The following is a 19,279-nucleotide window of genomic DNA, read 5'->3' as shown; positions in this document are numbered from 1 at the left end:
AGGGGGAGGATGTGGGTGGGGGATTGGATTTTTGCAGGTTTAGACCTGAAATCAGTATTTCAGTGTAGCTCTTGTTTAATGTGTGCGTCATCACTTATACGGAAGTTCAGTGATGGGGTGTGGGCGCATCTCACCTACCCTCCTCCCAAAGACGAAGTTGTTTTTTTTTTTTTTAAGAATCTGATGCATACGTTTTGCGGAATATTTGGAAAATTATGGATTACCAAGGTGTACGAAGTCTATATGGATGGGAACCCAGCAAGCGCAGCGTTGGCGAGGGTAGGGTATTCCACTCCCATTCGAGACAGCTCTTGTATTTTGAGAAATGAGATTCAACGACCTGGCACACAGGCATTTTTGAAGGAATACCTCGAAATTTGTATCAAAAAGGTGTAGTAAGTCAGCCATCTATGGAGGGAGACCAATCGACAGAAGGATGTGGGTGGAGGTATCCCCCTCCCACATTATGGAGCTTTTGCATTCTTTTGTTTGCAATTCAATGATCTCGTGCCACTCTTGGTTGAACTACCATTTTGAGAAAAAAAAAGTCCATACCCAAATGTGTAGCCATAATCAATGCATGGAGGAGAGGTTGATACAGCGAGAGGAGGGTATTAAAAAGGGGCTGTCCCCCAATCCTTCCCATGCGAGGGAGCCTTTGCAGTAAGAATAGAAATGTAAAAAAAAATCTAGTATACACATTTATGATGGAATATTTGGGAAATTATCAGTAAAAGGAGTGTTCCAAATCTAAGGGTAGAAACCGAGGAGGGATTGTTAATTGAAAGATACACTACCCCCTCCAACAAGAGGGATTTTCTTTAATATGTCGGAACTGAAATTAAAGATCTAGTACATACTTTGTGATGATATAGAACAAAAATGGGACAAAAGCACTGAGCGTATACGGAAGGGGACATAACGAAAGATAGTGTGGGGGAGGGGGTATGCAAAGGAGATTCTGCCTTTTAATCTGGTGCATACTATAGCTGAAATGTTCAGTGACAATTCATTTTCTGTCAAAAAAGTGAAGAAAAAAAAATCTCCATCTCAGGAAATACTTGGAGGCAAAGTTCTATGTCCCCACCATTCCCCCTCCCATATTTCCTCGGGAGGCGGGGCAAATGCCTCTTGCCCTCCAAAATGAACAATCGTGCATATATAGAAAAGCCTTTTCAACTTTGGAATTCAAATAAAAATATCTCTTAAAAACATTTTTCATAGAATAAGGGAAATTATCATTCCCCAAAGTATGTTATATCTGTGGAAGGAACCAAGTAGGGGGAAGGAGTCTATTGAAAGGAGATATCCCCTCTCACAGAAGGGAGATTTTGCATTTCAGAATTAAATTTTAACAATCCAATGCACACTTAAAGTGAAAAACTTGGGCAGTTTTCTGTCTAAAAAACAAAAAGCAAAAAACAACAACAAAAACTAACAACAACAAAACATAGTCCACATCTCAGAATTTAATGGGGTGGGGGTCAACTATCCCTGCCACCACCCCACCCCTCCTCCAAACCGATGCCCCGGTATGTGCATGTGTTTTATTCCACTTGTTGAAAAGAAGAGAGAGTTTTAAGAAACAATATTGTTCAGTGGTCGCTATCCCAGTCAAGTAAATTGTTTATCAATAAGGTGATTTCCTTCACCTGTATACCTTAAGATGATGTAGGCCTAGTATTTGCCTTGCACGTTATTACATCTATTTCTTTTTTAGTATTCTCCTTTATATTTTGATGTGAAAGTTGTTTACTTTGCCACGATTTTATTTGTACATAGAAAAAATAATCCAAGACTGCAAATGAAACTGATACAATATTTAATGATTGACATGATGCACATATTGTGTATTTCTATAGCAATAAAAGTGAGCAATTCAAAAGGCGTGTACTCATTTCACATGAACATTAGCGATGATCCTCTGACCTCTGGAGGATATTGAAAGATATGCATCAAAATGTAAGAATATTGATGTCTGGTCTCATTTGTTTGTAAGGCCAGCTACTTATGAAATAATGATTATATAAAAAAATGCATTGTGTGTGTGTGTGTGTGTGTGTGTGTGTCCAAAATTGTACGCAGAGTATTCCACACACAGTTCAATTTTGACTTCCATCTAGGACAATGAGCGGTTACTTTTTTCTCAACTACACTGTAATATCAAAATCTGTTGAAAAAACACGGTGGCGGCTGGGTCTAACACATTATCATTCCATTTCGTTAGAGATCCATGCGGGATGGTCAAAACAAACATAAAAAAACAGATATCTCAGACCTAATTGTTATAACAAAGCATCATATCCTCATATACCCAACCCAACCCTCTATGCCCAGACAATGTAAACCACCCAATGGACTTACTTGGAGCTTTAGAATATCCTCTGTCAACAGAGAGAGACATCCAAACCTTTGCAGTGCCGACTAAGATGTGCCATGGAACTGCTTGGTATTGGCTCTCCATCATTGACAGCAGATCTCGTTTCTTATTCTCCTTCTTCTCCTTCTTCTTCTTCTTCTTCTTCTTCTTCCTCTTCTTCTTCATTATACTGTGTAATCTTGTAATCTGCCATGGAGCCTTTTCTTAATTGGTTAAAGAAGGTATCCAAAGAGCTTTATGAAGCAAAAAACAACAAACAAATGCAAAAACAAAAAGAGAGACATATGTATCTTTAATAACAGAGCTGAATATTGAGTATCTCTCTCCTGAAGTGTTTCAAAGAGATACAAGAGACAGTGGCCTAGAGTAGCGGCCACCTTTTTTGGGAGTAGGCCTACTTTGTGTTCTTGCAAGTGATGCCTGACATTTTTGGTCATTGGCCCTTTTTGAAGAATGCAGCAATAGAGCCACAGAGTGGATATTGTGGGGTTCTTGATGCAGAACATCATCGCTGAATTTGCCTGTGCTGTACTTTCTTACAGGGATTGCCATTGTAGTTTTGTTTTGTTTTGCTTTGTTTTGTTTTTCAAGTGTGGCTGTAACACTGCTTGTTTTGCATATGATGGTCATTGCAGCTAAAGAGTGCATATCTTCTCTGGATCATTCCAAACTTAACATGTTGTTTCACCTGGGTGAATGGATGCCAGATGATGCATGCATATTCCAGGACAGTCCTGAGCGGCATGGAGTAGCAAAACACCTGAACTTTATGATACTCGTATCTTCGTCTGGAGAGAGTCTTTGGTTGAAGTATAACCTTTTTAAGCTGCTGTGGCGATTTGATTCCAGCTGAGCCTCCTATTGGAACTCCAAAATATTTTGCACAATCCGCTTTCTCCATGGTTTGCCATGAATGTTTATCTATTCCCTGGGTAGGTCTCGGATGGCAATAGCTAGTTGCAATACACAGGATTGCTTCATGTGGAATGCATGTTGGGCCTCACAGTATGTCGAAGTTTTCAAGATGGTTCATGATGTCGCAGCTGTGGACTGTATACTCCAGGACCATGAGTCATTCATCGCAGTCATACTGTAACAACCCACCAGCTTTACACTGGCCAATACAAGCCCACCAGCTGGAAACTATGCAAATATTGCCCATGAGCTTGACACTTAGGCAAACCAGTCCCATAATGAGTCCGACAAATGGGGGAAAAGATCTATGAGACTTACACTGAATAGATTAAACACTCTGTATATCAGTCTCGTGGGCCTTGTTTTCCTCGAGTGTCGAGATAATGGCCATATTTGCCTATATTTGCTAGTCTACATAACTAACCCAAACATAACAGTTATATTTGAGGTCACTGCCATCACTCAAGAAACTTAAGCTTTATTTCTGAAGTAATTGACCTCTCACATTTCAGAGACCTGTTACTATAAACCAATGCTCTGTGGAATATACATACATACTTTGATCAAAACGTCAATGCGTGATTTGTACATGATTAAGCATTTACGATTACACCAGTGAAGCCAAACATCAATACAGGTAAGCCTACACATGTGACCTCAGTGACCTCTCATTGTCCTGAGAGGTCAAAGTTGGATATAATGCACAGGCTAATGACCAATGTTCCATGGAATGACAAGATTCTTCTATTATAGCATAAATGATTGTACATCGGGTATTACAAAGTTGACCATTGACTATACATAGAATATCAATATTCTGATATTTTGAGGTCATTGACCTGTCACCTTCCTCAGAGGTCAAAGGTAGAGGCACGTGAGTAATTTCTCTTGCTCTGTGGAATAGGAAAACAATTCAATTGTAATACAAATGAATATAACATCTAAATCATGTTTGTCATCAACCAATTGCACCAAATATCAATGTTCTAACATTTTGAGGTCATTGGCCTCACCATAGGTCATCTGAGGTCATCAGAGGTCAAAGGTAGAAATCTGACTCGACAGGCTCAGTGGAACATTGAGGCAATTCCTCTTACAAAAATTAGTTTTTAGTACATAATTATCGTGTTTCAGTTATGAGTGATGCATTAAAATATCAATTTTCTGACATTTTGAGGTCATTGACCTCTGGAGGTCATCAGAGGTCAAAGACAGAAACCTGTCAGGGCTCTGTGGAATATAAAGACAATTTCACTGTGACAAAAATTAAGTTTTAGTACATCATTACTGTGTTTTATCATTAATCAATGATGCAAAATATCAATTTTCTGACATTTTGAGGTCATTGACCTCTGGAGGTCATCAGAGGTCAAAGGTAGAAACCTGTCAGGGCTCTGTGGAACATAAAGACTATTTCACTGTGACAAAAATTAAGTTTTAGTACATCATTACTGTGTTTATCATTAACCAATGACGCAAAATATCAATTTTCTTAGATTTTGAGGTCATTGACCTCTAGAGGTCATCAGAGGTCAATTCAGACTTACCTCCCGATCTTAAAATTAATCTTATAGCATGTACTAACAATGGTGAAAGTTTCATGCTTTAGTCAAATTTTGCACAATTCTTCGGCTTATCTGCTCTACTATATAGGGTGAGTAAGATTCGCAAGCGCCATGCTATTGTAGGTAGTTTAGGTTTTGGAAAGATCCATACGAGTATTTGTTCGCTTTTGTTTTTGTTTTTTTCTGGATGTGAGTTGGCATACGCCGCCATTGATTTCCTAACTACCCACGTGAACTGTGGAGTAAAATCCCACGCACGACAAAAATAGAGTTTTGCTTTCCTCAGTCTCAGATTTGAACATCATTCAAGACGTGCCTTTTTCTCAAACTCACCCTTGCTTTAGCAACATTTGCTAACATTTGACTATCATAGAATAGATAAGAATAGGCAGGAACTTCCACTGCACTGAATCATTGTCCACCCACTCGGGTTAGGACGTCTAACGAAATTCGTGAGATATTTTGCGAGGTCACCTTTAGAGCAACAAAATCACAGCGTCCGAATTTATGATATTTTCGAGTTTCGAATATGTCTCCGGCAAGACCTCATGCTGTTGCTATAGCGTATTGGCAATTTGGTGGTCGTAAGTTCAATGATTTTGTTTTCGCGCTTTGTGGTTATATGAAACCTTGGACATCAGAGTGAGGGGGGGGGGGGGGGAGGGCGGTGGTGATGCGGGTCCAGGGGAGGGGGGTCAAGATTTAATGCTCCCTCACCCTCACCCTCAAACTCTTGGGTTTTGTTGTGTGTGTGTTTGTGTGCGTGTGTGTGTGTGGGGGGGGGGGTGTTTCATTTTGTTCGATCTTCCCCTTTTTTTTCTTTTTTTTTTGGACCAAAAATGTGTGTGTGTATGTGTGTGTGGTGGGGGGGGGGGGGGGGGGCACAACCCCTCGCCCGGTTCCTATCCGCGGCCCCTGCGTGGAATGTACAGCCTTTTTCACCAACACGGTCACAAACCCAGAAATTTTGTCAGAAAAAAAAATATGACGCCGTCAGATCATATAAAATCCAGTCCTTAGGCAGGAATCACAGCGATATTTCAGAATCAGAATCACTTTGTGACCCTGTACACGAAGTCTTTCACTAGATAGGCCTAGTGCTGGCGTCATGTATAGTTAATCCTTGGGACGCAGTCATCCCATTCTCTCGGACGACCATCGGTGAATTAGAGCTGATATTTATTTCATTGTGATGAAAAAAAATATATATCTATTTTCTTCGCCCCCTGATATAACCTCGTTGAATATTGACCGAGAGAAAGAGAGAGAGGGGGAGAGTTTTTTTTTTGTTATTTCATTGTATTTTTGCTACATGCTCTTCCATTGAAAACAAACAAAATGACAAAACAAGCCGACCTTTTGTATCCACATATCATCGATATACAGTTAACAAATGAACCAGACTGACCTAAATTCCTTCTGCTGACAGGGACATTATGCTGCGAGTATATAGAAACACAATTTCATGCAAGTTTTCCAGCATTGTGTATTTCTGGTAAGATCAATCTTGTAAACGAAGTCAGCTCAAAAGCCGCCAGAGTTGTACGTCAGCTTGAGAATTATAGAAGTCAGATACGGGGAATCAATGGCCTGTTTAAAACACAGTTCATGGTGTAGACCGCAAGAATTATAGCTATGAGGATACTTAGTATCACATTGATTTTAGAGGAAATCGACATTTACCCGCAAATGTTCTCATCATGGAAAATAAAGAAAACCTCAATTTGCACAACGAGAACAGAAATAATAAAAGTATGTAACTTGGAATTCTTTCTTAAACTGTTCTAAACAAAATATAGTATTTCATTCACTGTTAACATCGAAACAGCTTGTAATTCAATGAAATTTAAACTTGTTTTCTTCTCTAAATTTCGTATGAGAGTTAAAGCGGCACCGAGCATGACTTCAAAGTATAGAGGAATGTTAGACATTCTATGCAAATCAAATAATATTTGTTGTTTGCATGGATTACGTAGAGTTGCCACTCCCCGGTACATTACACAGCGAGTGTTACACCATGCTAATACCCCAGGCCTCCTCTTTGTGACCATGTGTGTAATGAAGTGAGACGTGCGTCGTTATGTTTGTATTCAAGGTGCCTACCTATAGACGTGAGTCTGCGAAGAAGGTACATGTAGACCTTTATTAGGAAGTCGAGTATCCCCCCTCGTTGAAACGAAGAAAGCAAATAAGGGACATGATAAGGAAATCTCGTGTGTTTCCGAAATTAGTTCGCTATAAAATAATAATACTAATAATACTAATATAATAATGATGATAATAGTGATGATGATGATGATGATAATAATGATAATAATAATAATAATAATAATAATAATAATAATAATAATAATAATAATAATAAGAATAATAATGATAATAATGATAATAATAATGATAATAATGATAATGATGATAATAATAATACATACATACAATTTCTCTAGCGCCATTTTCCATTCTGATTGAATGTTCAAAGCGCTTTACACCAAAGCAAACAGACTGAAAATACATATACAGTAAAAGAAGAATACAAAAAAGAAGACAAGAAAGTCTGTCTTCAAAACGCACTGTGAAACAAATAGGAGTTTAGATTACTCCTAAAAGACGTTATGGAGCCTGAGCTTTCAGCTCACGTGAAAGTGAATTCAAAGTGTTGGTCCAGCGAAGTATCGAACGAGTTTTGCCATAAATCCATGCATGCCAATAATTACTACATTGGAAAACTCTTTTCGCAATAATGAGATCTCTTTGTGTTGTTATTCATCATAACGAGGTTCGCCAGATTATAATAACCTTTCTTAAGTATACATCACGTCTATGCAACTGATAGTGTTGTCTTTCTATATCATTTTACGACATCTCGTTATAGATTACTCCCTCCCTCATTTATACACTTCGTCAGCAACATTTTGTCTGAAAACAGTTGCATCTTCTTCCAACTGTCCAAAGTAAGTGAGAGGCGATACTGGAATTCATTTTTTTTTGGTTTTTTTTTGTTGGGGGGGGGGGGGGAGTGTTCTAGACGAAAAAAAATGAGGAAAAATGACAAACATAAATATCTGATAATGCATGTGAACATTTGTAACCATTACGCGAATTATCATCGATTGCATTGAGCCACCATCAGATAAGAACGATTGCATCAGAACAAATTGTCAATAATAATACAATATGCAACTACCCGGATTAATGCAAAATTATAAAGATCTGATTTGGAATTGCCATTACAGCTTTTATCACATCAAGCAAGAAAGTCTCGCATTTTTCAGCACTAAAATCATAGTCCTTTTCACTTCAAGCAATGCTACACATCCTGACGTATTGTGAAATTGCCATTGTTCTACAATTATCATTATTCAAACGTACAATGAACGAGCTGCGTATTACACTGTATTGACTAATAAAGTCTGTTTTGTTGCTTTTACTTTCCAATTGAATCATTTTTAACTTTCGCTTTCTTTCTCATAATGTGTAAAGATCTCAAAAAAATGTGCGGGCATGCAAGATTGGCACCAAAACAACACACACACAAACACACATACATACACACACGCACACACACATACATACACACACGCACAAAACAAGAACTTCCGAGACAAAACAAATATTTAAATACAAGCAATTTATTAATGTTGAACGACGAAGACATATTCACACACATGATACCTTTATAAGTAATGAAAAATTAAAGAAAGATAAAAATATATAAAGAACACCTCGCACTGAAACACATTTAACAAATCACCCAATAGTTCAATATGTCAGAACCAGATTTTCTCAAAATACCAAAATGATTATTCGTCATCACACAGCTTCAGCACAATCGTGTTTGCAGTCAGAATCTCTTTAGTACGCTATACACTAACACTATGAAACAAGGTTGCATCAAACACTTTGGTTAAAATTGCGTCAGTGTTTTCACTCAACTCTGATTAAAAAGGGACTCACTACTAATCTCATTATGTGCTTGCCTTGGTTGATTTTCGTTGAATGTCACACTTCCTTTAGTTTTTTACTTAAACACCAATACGCGTTTTTCTTGTGCCCTCAACCTCCTTTCCTGGTCACGTTTTCTCTTTCGCAATACGACCACGCCCAAGAAAATAGTAACAACAGTAGCAGCAACAACAACAAAATGAAAATAAACACACTCAAACAAACATGTTCATACTCATCCTCCCACCACGACACAAAAGACATCTGAACTAACTGCAATCGAATACTCAACATTAATATCAGCCGAAAGTATGATCGCGGAAGTGTGTGAAAAAAATATTTCCTTATCAACTTCCTCATCGCTGTAGAATTGATATGATGCGTTTAGTCTGTCTATCATACCAGAGAATTGAATCTTCCATATAAGATTAGCCTTTTGAGGCTTTTCGTGGCTACAAAGGAAAGAAACATTGTCATTGAAGAAATAAGATAGCATGAAGACTTTCAAAGGCAGAATATTGGAATTTGCCGTCGGAAAAGACGTGCGAGAGGTGGTGCACACGGTGGCAAGCATTTCGGCTGCGACAATGGCAAGGCGAATTCGAAGTGGTAAGAAAGCTTAGTTTCACAGTGTGTGATCATGTTTATGGTTTCTCTGACATTTAGTGTAAAATGAAGAGGTCTCAACAGTTACACATATCTTGTCAGGGTGAAAACTCAGCTTAAGAAATAATTGTCGGAATATCAACAGGACGAGGGCCATCAATAGCTTACATTATGAGTCTCTTCTGTATCAGGTGATAAACTTTAATACTTTCTCGTATCATCGTATGTTACATTACTATACTGTCCGAGTTGGATCAACAGCAAGCAGCTCACGGCATTACGATGAATAAAATCTAAATGGTAAACAGTTAACTGTTATTTCTCCATCTTTATAGTTTAAGCTTTCATCATTTGAAGGTAATACAGTTATTTGGGACATGGTGGTGGAAGATCGTTCACCCAAAATATCAGACTGGCCCGAAACCTGCATTGTGCACACTTTTTTTGGACGCTTTTTATAGCCTTTATTCAGACAAATCAAATGAAATTGTTACATTGTAATGACACAAAATATAACTATAACACAATTATGTTTAACGGAAAACAAAAGGTTGTGTGCAAAGAAGTATAAATGAAACATACATAAATTGTCACATTTGACATGATTCATGAATGTACAATAAACACCTCATACATCAGAAATGGAATATACATAATTCTAAGACACTCAGCCTTCCTACTCGAGGAAAGGAGTCACCAGTCTGAATAAAGATTTTGTCTAAAACAAAATTAATACAAAAAAACGTATGAGGTGATGGACTTTCAAAATCTTTAAGATGTATCCTATTCACCAATAATGAACATCATAATGACTAATATCTCGCAGGGTCTTATGGAAGTGGAGATTCATAATCAAATAATATTTGATTAAGTTTTAATGATATGAGGATCAGAGAAAATAAACAAGTGGAGCGGGCAAAGCTGAAAACACAAGAGATTCGAATCATTCTAGATTCGCTGAGGTAAATACAAAAGATATATCTTAACAAGATGCAATAGTTAAACCCGGTATTTTTAGTATAGTTTTCCCATTTCGCGTAGTGTAATGTCAATTTATCCTTTAATGTTGCTTTTTCGTATTCAAACTGTTTTGAGGTGGCAATTGCCCTACATATTTCTTCACAGGTTGGAGCTCTTCCAATTTTACGATTAGTATAAATCATATGCTTAATCAAAATTAATACATGATTCAACAAGGCATTAAGTTTGATATTTTCCCTGAATCCAAGTAAAACATCCAGCCAATTTATATTAATAAACTGAGGAAATTTTAGTTTATTTCCTACCTCGTTCCATATTCGATAAATTAGAGGACAGTCATAAAATATATGATATGTTTCGACCTTTTCCCTACAAAAGGAGCACAGATTTGAATGTGTTATTCCAAACTGGTGAAGTTTATTATTACAAAAAATTACATTATGCAGAAGCTTATACTGGAATTATCTCAGCTTCCAGTTTAGTGTTGAAATTCTAGGAATAGAGAAACAAACTGCAGTTGCCGATCTATCCATGTTTAAAGCTAATACTTCTGGGTGTTTGGAAAGGAAAGAATCTTCAATTGTACCAATAAAAATATTTTAAATCATTTTTGAAGATACTGACACTAAGGGGTACGCTTTTTTTGTTAATATTAAGACTAATTTCAAAAACATCAACAGGGCTATCATTCAAAATATAATCCCTCACATTACCTATTCTCGCCACCATCCACTCTGCTGGAAATTTATTGTACAATTCATAAAGAGAAATTAAATCGTCTATATACATTTAATTCCTTTCTTACAAAATGCGCCCCTGATCTAATTTTTCCACCAGCGTCAATAACATGTTTAATTTGAAAAACTTTAGCGTTAAATAATTTTTCGTCAAAAGAAAAATTCCTACCTAGAAATAAAAGTGTTATTAAAAATAATTTGATATTCATTGTGCGTTTCTTTAACAATAACATTCTTTCTTTTCAAATAATTCCATATATCTAAAAATTCTAAATACAAATTCGGCGATTTAATATTTAATAACCGGGGATCATAACTGCAATGAAAAATTAATCTCCCTCCTACGTTCTTAAATACATATTCAAAAAAACTGTTTCCACTTCATAATCTTATCACCACTAAAAAGTCTCTTAATCCACATTACGCGCTGGGCATACACCATGTACCTAAAATTCAGCATTTTCATTCCCCCATTATCATAATTCGTGTATAGTAAGTTTCTCTTTATTTTGTCACGACCGTTCCAAATAAAATTAAAACAAATCGTTTCCACCTCTCTGAAAACCCATCGAGGTACTGACATTATTGAAGAGACGTATAATAGTTTAGATATAGCAAATACTTTAACCTGTTGAATTTTCCCAAAGAGGATCAAATCCCTTTGCTTCCACCATCCCAACACTATTTTGCCCTTGCGCGATCAGTCAACAGCGACCTCTCCGTTCATATTATTGTTTACTATAAGTATTCAGGGCAGTCTGTATGGCGGTGGATCCTCGAAGCTTATCTCCAGCAAGCTCTGACCTTGTGTTTGCATCGAAAGCTTTCACAGACAGGGATAATGCCAGTGATCAATGCATGCTCAACTCTTGGAATTCATCTGATGTGGTGAAAACACGCGTGATGGTTTTGAAAGTATGTAGGGCCCATAAATGCTACATAAACGTGAGGAAAACTGAACCAAAACTTTAAAACGGCGGGAGCAGTTTCCGTCATTTCTGAGTATCTGTGTCGTGATGACAGTATAATATAGAGTAACGGACTGTCTGCATGGTCATAATGTGGTCTTTGTTATCGAACAATTTACTGGTATTGTCCTCCAAACAATAGATATGAAATATGAAGTGGGTTTATGAATAACGATATAATTATTGATTTATTAATTCATATTAATTCATAAACGTGAATATGGAATTGATATATTTTTGTTAACATATTAATGAAGTTCACATTTCAAAAGTCAAGCTTACCAATTATTACATCTCAAATTGCATCAATATATGGATATTCATTTTTCATTTCCGCATTCATAAATCAAATACATCTTCATATTGTTGAGAACGATATGAAAATGAGGACTGTAAAGACAGCCCCTTTGCCTTATGATCTTATCAACGTGGCATTGACAATAAATCTTAAAACTATTGTACGAATGACCCTCAATAAGACCTGTCCCTCGCCAACTGAAGTTTTATTGCTTTAGTTTCTCTTCTATGGGATGTAAGATAAACGCGATATATATCCTTATCATCCTATTTCATAATCTACTCCCGACTTTATCGCTCCTACAGCTGCGGCGGTTACACTGGCAAAAAAGATCGAAAAGTTTAAGTTTGATATAGACTGCATTGTTTGATTGATTGTTTGATTGTATCTGGATAACTAGCAATATCTTCACAATGTATTTGCGTCCACACGTGCTCCATGCTGGGTATATTGAGTAATCATAATCTTTAGCAATAAATATAACTTTTCCTTTCGTATAATATGTGTTGGCTAATAATGAAGGGGTGGATTTAGCTGCAAACATGCTCGTTATTGTGTGTTTGTATTACGTAATAATGTGTTTGCGTCCACACGTGCTCCATGCTGGGTATATTGAGTAATCATTTTTTAGCAATGAATATAACTTTTCCTTTCGTATAATATGTGTAGGCTATTAATGAAGGGGTGGATTTAACTGCAAACATACTCGTTATTGTGTGTTTGTATTACGTAATAATGTGTTTGCGTCCACACGTGCTCCATGCTGGGTATATTGAGTAATCATTTTTTAGCAATGAATATAACTTTTCCTTTCGTATAATATGTGTTGGCTAATAATGAAGGGGTGGATTTACCTGCAAACATACTCGTTATTGTGTGTTTGTATTACGTAATAATGTAAACTGGAATCATGAGTTTCATATTGCTTCATTTCTCCCCCCCCCCCCCCCCGAACAGACACAGTGTGAATGAATTTTCACAGTGATTCATTTGCACTGAGTCATCCATCCCTGATGAAGAGGAAGGATCCTCGAAAATTCGGATTATTCATTAAAATCAAGATTGGCATTTAATGCATTCCTCTGTTGCGACATTATTATTGCTTAATATATAATATATATATATATATACATAACAGGGCTCCACACTAGCTTTTATTTTTGGTGGCCCAAAGGCAAACATCCGACCTTTTTTGGTGGCCCGATCAGGCCACCAAATTCTTCATTTCTAAAATTGTGGTGGCCCGACGTGCGTTTTTGGTGGCCCCGGGCCACCGGGCCACCGTTAGTGTCGAGCCCTGATATATATATATATATATATATATATATATATATATATATATATTCTTATACATATAAGAATCATCTTCAGCCTATTGAAGGAGGCAGACTTAAAGAAGAAGATATAGATCCGTGTCTTCTCTTGTGATAAAGCGTTTAATTCTTCAGGGTGCAACGTCAGTGAGAATAATCATGATCGAAATGTGACTACATGTGCAGACCGAACATGAATAATAATCGTCTCTTCTTCACATCAAAATCTATTTTGTCGTCATCTCCTCGATTAGTGTCTGCCCATACAATTCATTTCGTAGGATTTTAAAAGACGCCTTATGAATCAATTAACAGGATAACTCAAAATGAGACTTTTATTACACTCACTGCTAAATTGTAATGGTGGAGGACTTGTTAGTTTGTCTCCTGCTTGGCTATAGGTCATATAATATCCCCTTCATGACACTGTTTGCTTACTGGCCAGAGCTCACAAGAGGGACTGGGCCCTGGGCGTGTTTGAAAGTGGCTCAACTGCATGTCATCTACGAAAAAACAATATTATCACAAATAAGTAAAATGGTATTCATCCCAGGATGTTTTCTTGGAGTGTTATGATGATGATGATGATGATGATGATGATTATAATAATGATAATATTGATGATAATAATAATGATAATAATAATAATAATAATGATAATAATAATAATAATACTAATAATGATAGAGAGACTCTTATAAAGCGCTCATTCTACCTAAAAAGATAGAACAGAGTATATATAGGCCTACATATACTATTAGGCCTATATGTGTCACGTTAACAGATTATCACAGTGAAGATAAGAACAAAAAACAAACAACATACATAATACATACAGGTAAACAATTGTCAATTTAAATTGAAAAAGGTATATAGGTATTGGTTCTTTTTAAAAGCATACAATAGAATATGCTTGTCGAAGAGATAGGCTATTCTAAAGTTTTGGACCCAGTTTATTTATGAAAAAGAACGGTCCCCCAACTATATAAGCTTGTTAGTTCGAGGTACCTGTAATCTTTGCGAGTTCGCGATGAACGGAGATTTCGTGGTGGTTGGAATGGTAAAATATTAGGTCCTATACGTCGTTTTTGGCAGATCAAAACCCACGCGTTCCAACAGACGGTAAACAAATATTGATAATGATAATAATAATGATACTAGTAATAGTAATAATAATAATAATGATAATAATTAAAAAAATAATGATATTAAACACGCTAACTAGCACACCAGCATATCACACGCCCCCGGCACAACCCTCTGTCGTGTTTTGGCAAAAAGGTGTAGGCCCTTATGTCTGGCGTTTTACAGCAACAACAAAGCCGAGAAAAATCGACTTTAAAGTTTTGGCAGTTTCCTTGACAGTAGAAGCCATCTAAACTGTGCTGCGCTCAGGGATTTAATTCCAGTATGTAGTATACACTTCAAATTTCCTTTCCTGATAATTTTCTTGCATCAAACTTTAAAAAAAATACTTCAGAATTAGCACTTTTAGAGACATACACCTTTTTGCCAAACCACTTTTACAGGGACTGTGCACAACCCACGCTGTTTTGGCAGAAAGGTGTATCTTCACATACACCATGAGAAATGTATAGAGATGCACTTTTTTGCCAATTTATTAAAGCAGGAAAACTGATAAAATGATACAGAGATAGCCCCAAATATCTCGGAAACAAAGGCTCGATGACTTACGAAAGTTAGTCACATGAAAATATCGGCATCGAAAACCCCTCAAATGGTAAAAACCAAAAATGTGATATTTTTCAGACATACACCTTTTGGCCAAATCACAAGTTACTCCTGCGATACAAAAACCACACCCTGGATGTTACACCTCACTTGAGCAACGCTCCCCAGTGATGTGAAGTGCAACGGTGCCTCTTCCTTTTCAAACACAAACAGTAGCTATTGTAGAGCTCTTCAGGTAGGCCTAGGTGTGTGTTTGCTTACAATTTTAATTGACAGTCGCAATGCGGCTGGTCTATCACTTTGACTCAGTACTAGTGCTGTACGGGGATTATCCCAATTCTTTTTCAATATCAAAGAGATTCTCTTGACACTGGCATTTTTATACTCTGAGCCCGCGTCGCATTGTCCGTTATATTCTAATCCCAACTCGTTTTATGGGGATCTAGTCGGATCGGATCGGACAGTTACTATCGATTACAACCAAACCGTTTTGCACTCCTCATCATTGCATACTCTCAGGCTAGCCATACGCGCGCAGTGCATACATCACTGTTCGCGTTGTAAGTGTTGTATCCACTCACTCCGTATCTTTTGTGTGTTGTTCGGGTCTGTGCTGTTCGCAGATGCGGTAGATACCCTACGGAATTTTTGCTTCAGGATGGTGTCCAGAGGAGGTTCTGAAGGTGGGGAAGAGATGAACAAGGAAGCCACAGATGAAGTCTTCGCTGAGGAACCAAAGCATGATCTGTTTACTGCTGTAAAGAAGCACAGCTTCACTCTGATCATTTTACTGATTGTCTGGCTTGCTGGGTATCTCGGATTCAGCGTGCTATGGCTTCTTCTCGTCGTTGTTGTCAGCGTGTGGAGAGAGCGGGCCAGCCGCCGCAAAGCCGTTACCACCGCTCTGGCGAGGCATGCAGTGAGGAATGAACGAGAGAGCATCGTTGGAGTGGTTCGAGATCTGCCATCATGGGTAAGACATCACCCTTTCACTCATATCATACATGAAAAATAAGCCGTGAAGAATAGTGAAGAAACACGTCAATGCTTCTAAGTTCTACTACTAAGTAGTTTAGACAGTGGCAGTGCTGTAGATTTCTAGACAATACTAATAGTCCTGTTTGTCAGTGAATAGTGGATAGACCAAAGTCTGACAAGAGATGGACTCTTATGGAGAGATGTATACTTTAATAGACACCCTTTTTTATTGCTATTCAGGTGAATCCTTTCACTGTCTAACAGTTAGACCTGCAGATCCACTAGTTTCATAAAAAGTGAACAATAGATTTCTTTAATTAGATTGATATGTGCTCATGTCTAGCTAAGTAGATCTATTAATAATTCCATGCAAAATCAAGGAGCAAGAACAGAAATGCTAATTGTAATTCAATCAGTGGTTTAATGATAATAGATGACATCGCATCTTTGACTGTCTGAGGCTTGAATGAGGTTATGTTAAACAAAACCAACATCAAAGTTTCAAACTAAACCCTGATTGGCTATTAGTGTATTGCTAACCTGGGTTACCTCCTTACTGTATTTGTCAACTGTTCAACCTGTTGTATATTGTCTAGTAATTCGTTACTTTTACTCCTTTTGCTTTTAGGTGTATGTTTGTTTGTTTTTTTCTTAAATGATGAACACCCATTTCACAAACCAAGGAGAATTTTTGTAATGCAATGCAATGACCAACTACATGTAGACTGGTGCAATATAGCATGGACCTACTTTGTGATGTAGGTCCATGGATATAGTGACACAAAGTACTATTATGGATACTTTTTACAACAATCATCCTTGAAAAAAAAATGGTGAGAGGAATTTCATGCTCAGAAATCATTCAAAACACACCTGTCATCAGTCTGACATTTCTAGAAAATAGACTCGAAGAAAGTGATTCAGTTGCAGTGCTCAGTAAATGTGAAGTTGACAAGAAATATCATTTTGGCATATTATGCAAAGAGCGCTGTGTATTCTTTGTAAAGACTGGATTTGTGATTAGATGTCAATTAACATGCGAATGATGCAATTGGATGCTTATCATGGGATAAATCAGCTGGTGGATGCAATTTAACTATCTCAGTTTTTACCTCTTAGTTTATACATAATGAAAATGTGTATCATGCAAGCACACAACCAGAAGCAGAGAAGCATCTTATGTGTTGAATTTGTGTTCCTCTGATGTGAGCAGTGATATGGCCATTTTTTCCCCCCGATTGATGGTGCATGCACAATGTCAAGGTTTGACACTGTTGAAATGTAAGCAAGTGTGTTACATTCCATGCTTTCTGACAATGAAGCATTCATTTTATATTTGATCTCATTGAGCAAAATATTTGTAAGTGATGAGTTTCCATGCAAGGATGGTGTGCTTGTGGCTGCAGAGAGCCTTGAATAAACCAGATATAGGCAGCCTGTACAGTGTCTTTCTATGTGTATCATCATTTGTGGTTAGAACCGAGCTTGTGAGTCAACAGAACTCCTTGGTAACCTTAAAACTGCAATTTCTCATCTCACATATCAAACAGTTTCTTTTGATATCAATCATGATGGTTGTATTATTTTTAAAGTGGTTTCTCTGTTTCTTGCTCTACAAAATGTTAAATGGTGTTTCGTTCTGGCAAACTGCTTTTTTTTTAGGTATATATATAGTGGGATAAGTTAGTGGGAGTAGCTTTTTTTTTACAAAGGCAGTGTCCAATTCATTAAGTTGACTATTTATTGAAATAGTATGTAATCATAACATCATTGTTAAACATTATCAATATATATGAATGCCACGAATTTGATGTTCCTGAAATACTCTACATGAAGCATACAATTGGTAACCATTTTAAGGAGTGAATTTTTGTATTCAATGATTTGTTTCCATCAGAAACCATTGAAAATTACTCCCATTTCTGTTTCTCTTTCTAATGAATTTTAAAGTGTCACAGAAGTTACTTTTTTTTAGTATTCCAATGTTTCTTCAAGTGTATTGTTCTAATGATTTAATAGGCCTACTTGAAACTTACCATGATTGTAATCCTCCTAGATGTGGATGTTTACCATTCTAGGCTATTTTATCTGGAGGCGTTTCATTCAAATGAGCCTGATGAGAATTTTTTATTCATTAGATGAGAAGGTATTCTTTGAAGCATATCCCTCAATGCCTCAGAATCAATACCTCTGCCAAGCCCTTCTAACTGTCCGCTCATGCTTTGTTGATCATCAATGGGATTAGTTTGTATTTTGGCTTGTACTTTGTAAGAATAGTCTTCAGAAGAGGAAGCTTATTTCTTTCATGACTAAATTCTGTGCTCTACTTTTGACTCTACTTACAGACTGGTACAATTACTCAGTATCCTCCCTTTGTTTGTTTGTTTGTTTGTTTGTTACTTTAAAACGATCAATTTACTGATTTTGAGTCTTTCATGCTCCTTGATGAAAAAAAAAAAGTAGTGTGATTTAGTTAGAGAGAAGTTACCTCAAAAAGAGCAGGGAAGCACAATGGAAGTGTAATCAGCAGATATTGCTGTAAAACCAAACCTGAGATGAAAATTCATTGAAGAATCATTCAATTTGCAATTCACTAGGCACAGGTCCTAAAGTACTGTAGGTATGTACACATGTCAGTACAGTGTAGTGTGTGTCCAAAGTTGTTATCAGAGTAGGATTGATGGCATGTTGCTCTTTGTGTTTTTATTTCAAGTTAACTTGCTTTATTAATGCAAGGTTTCTATCTAGGGCACATGTTGGATCTACAATGTATTACATCCTATATTTAAGAGAATATATTCAAAAGTTTCTGGTCCTTGAATTTGAAAAACAAATCAGGGTTACCAATAGTACACATTCAGTCACATGACCCAGCTAGCCATACATGTACAATTGTACAAGGTG

At 36.9% G+C, this 19,279-nt stretch overlaps 1 protein-coding gene across 1 annotated transcript in view; it reads left to right on the top strand.

The window, feature by feature from the left end:
* LOC139739014 (extended synaptotagmin-2-like) overlaps positions 1 to 19,279 on the top strand; it is a 100,271-nt gene that overhangs the window by 27,663 nt on the left and 53,329 nt on the right. Inside the window, exon 7 of the mRNA XM_071649628.1 lies at positions 16,021 to 16,370. Within this exon, the coding sequence (XP_071505729.1) occupies positions 16,021 to 16,370 (350 nt within the window). The remainder of the gene's footprint in view (positions 1 to 16,020; positions 16,371 to 19,279) is intronic.

Source organism: Diadema antillarum, unplaced genomic scaffold (genome assembly GCF_040938485.1).
Source record: "Diadema antillarum isolate AM-2024a unplaced genomic scaffold, OU_Dant_1.0 seq00000779_RagTag, whole genome shotgun sequence".
Lineage (NCBI taxonomy): Eukaryota > Metazoa > Echinodermata > Echinoidea > Diadematoida > Diadematidae > Diadema > Diadema antillarum.
Note: the sequence above shows the minus strand (reverse complement) of the source record. Positions and strands in the feature narration are given on the sequence as shown.